The sequence below is a fragment of the Pteropus vampyrus genome, unplaced genomic scaffold (assembly GCF_000151845.1).
Source record: "Pteropus vampyrus isolate Shadow unplaced genomic scaffold, Pvam_2.0 Scaffold771, whole genome shotgun sequence".
NCBI lineage: Eukaryota > Metazoa > Chordata > Mammalia > Chiroptera > Pteropodidae > Pteropus > Pteropus vampyrus.
This window is the reverse complement of record NW_011889552.1, coordinates 157,908-160,539: the sequence shown is the minus strand read 5'-3', so window position 1 is coordinate 160,539 and position 2,632 is coordinate 157,908. Positions and strand designations below refer to the sequence as shown.

Sequence of the window (2,632 nt, the reverse complement as noted above, 5' to 3'; positions counted from 1 at the left end):
ATAGAATGAAATGTTACCACTTCCTTTTAACTCTTAAAACTCCTTATTATCCATTCCAACAAAGGAGATAGACATAATAAGCTTGGCAAGAATCATTTAATCCATCAGTGCTCCAAGAAATTCTATGCGCATACTGATCTGAAGACACCAAATTCAGTGTTACTTTTAAAAATACCGTTAGTGAAGGAGTTTCTCTCAGTAATTGAACCTGCTTTTTTAAACAAATAATCGTATAGTATCTTTAAGACTTTGGTAAGAACATTATAGTACAGATCTTACCAATATCTCTTTTGAGGAAGCTTACTTGAGGTGGGACATGAAAGAGTCAGATTATTTAATAACCTAACTAGCTTTTCTACAACCTTACTTGCAAATAATATTTTGCAGAGGAACAAATAATTGAGTAGAGATTTTTATTTGGGACTTGGATTTCCAAATCCAAAATAGAAAATGGTCAAATGACTTTTTATAGCATCTTTTTTCAGAGATGCTTTAAAAACAGCGATCTTGTTTGCCTTCATGAGACAATTGTGAAGTTAACATCCATTTTCATTTTTTAAACAGCTTTATTGAAATATAATTGACACACAAAAATCTGGATGAAATTAATATATACAGTTTTATGTATTTGGAGATATGCATGCATATGCAAATATGAATTTGCAAGTGCCTAGAGGAGATCCGATTTTTCTCCTTAGGTAATTTAAGAGATAAAAACAATTTTAAGAAGCTTTGTGACCTTGTAAGATGATTCATTTATCTAAGTGCAATAAAACAAAATGAATATTATGGGCCCAAATTAATAGAAAAGTTAGTGAACAAGAATCCCTCCTTTTAATTTATTTTGATTAAAAAAGAGCTTTTTCTATGGAATTCAAACAAAAGGTATGGTACAAATTTAATTGTGAATAGTGCCTAGTATATTAACATGAGAAGCAGAAAGTTTATCTACCAAACTAATGTGACACTGAATCATTAAAACACAAGCCACTTTATTAATCAATGTTGTCAGCACCCTAAGCTGTCCAGGTAAAACTGACTTCCTCTTGAAAAAGAGAAATATACTGAAGGGAGATGCAAGGAGCTTAAGGGTGGTCCCCAGATTCCTGACAGCTAGGATAAAGTCCACAGCAGTGGTTGTGGGAAACTGAGTCACAGGGAAATATAGGAAGCTTGGAAAAGCCTCGTTATGAGAGCCATCGAAGGAGTGGAACAAAGGAGTCTGAGGAAACCAGCTGTGAAACGAACATGTACGTGTGGGAAACACAGCTGCAGAGGCGCTAGACGCAGGACCCACGTCTAAACCCAAGTACCCAATCAGGAAAAGAAATAAGACCAGAACTCTAAAAATTAAGATTACGAGCCTAGTCACGTCACAGATAGAAGTTCCCTCATTTGTTCACCGCTTTACTTTCTCTGTGAGCCTAGTGAGCAGAAGTCAGTAGCAACGAATGTACTCTTTTCTCTCTTGGTTTAAATTTCATAGGGGATCTGAAGAGGCAGTGGGTTCAGCTGAGATTACAGTGGGAAGAGCTTATTGAAGCAGGGTTGACAATAGGTCTTGTCATTCTGTTCCTTGAAGATTCCCTTTGACAACTGTGTCAGGCAGAAGGCACATACGAAGTGCTCAGGGTGGAACTTGTGGCCCATGGCACTGATGCAGCGGCCAGTGATGGGCTGTCCACATCCATAGCAGAGGGTGCCTCGGCGGTGATGGTAATGGAGCTCACAGAACGGACGTCCATCCAGTTCAAAGAAGGAGCCAGTAGAGAAACTGCTGAAGCAGTCCTGGGGGTGGAGAGAAGAGAAAGAAAAGGAATGCAGATGTCAAGAAGTAAAACAGCAAGGTCAAGCCCTCAGCCTTGAAATTCCTGCCAGTTATCTGCTCGTTGCAGGAATTTGCTCAGGTCTTAGCCAAACAGAGGCTATGACATTGCCCACTTGCAAAACAGACAAGGACATGCCTACACCAGATGTTGTGTTTTGTGGCCCTTTAGAAAGCCTACATCCACTCCTCATCCCAGACTGTGAACCCTCTTAGCAGATGCAGTTCTGCTTCTCAGACGGATGAACTGCTGATTTTCCCTATTTCCAAAAGATAAGAGAGTATACCGACCCCACAAACAAAGCACTCTGGGTGCCAGACAGCGTCCATGGCTGAAAGGTAGTTCTCCAACACTGGGCGGTTGCAGCCACCACACTTGGGTGAGAACATGGCTAAGAAATCTTTTCGGCAGTATGGCTTCTTGTCCTTCTCGTGAAAGCCTGAGAGAGAAAAATCAAGGGTTCACTGTTGCTGTTTGAGACAGTGAGACAAATTGGAAGCAGCGAAGAGGCCAATGGCTCCAACTCTCCCAAAATCAGTGTCTTCATATTCAAAATGGGGTGAATAACAGATACCTACCTCCAAGGGCTGTTATAAGAAACATGGATAGGGCAGGTAAAGGGTTTTAGTATTGTACCTGGTTCAAAGCAAGCATTTAACAGTGTTAAGATCTTTTCCTCCTCAATGCCTACCTCAGTCCTATACTTTCGTTAGCCTGTTCAGTCCTGTCTCCGGCCTTGATATGGCTAGCCTCATCTCGTGATTCAGAAATCAGTTCAAAAATCATCTTATCAGAGAGACATCTCT

The 2,632-nt window shown here is 40.4% G+C and overlaps 1 protein-coding gene across 3 annotated transcripts in view; it reads right to left on the bottom strand.

The window, feature by feature from the left end:
- Positions 1 to 546: 546 nt before the first annotated feature.
- The window catches only part of LPXN (leupaxin), a 38,363-nt gene continuing 36,277 nt past the window's right edge, over positions 547 to 2,632 (bottom strand). For all 3 annotated transcript variants that reach the window (XM_011385736.2, XM_011385737.2, XM_023526263.1), the window contains 2 exons: positions 2,117 to 2,265; positions 547 to 1,788 (listed from right to left, as the gene is read on the bottom strand). In XM_011385736.2, coding sequence (XP_011384038.1) covers positions 1,519 to 1,788; positions 2,117 to 2,265 — 419 coding nt within the window. In that variant the 3' untranslated portion in view covers positions 547 to 1,518. The remainder of the gene's footprint in view (positions 1,789 to 2,116; positions 2,266 to 2,632) is intronic.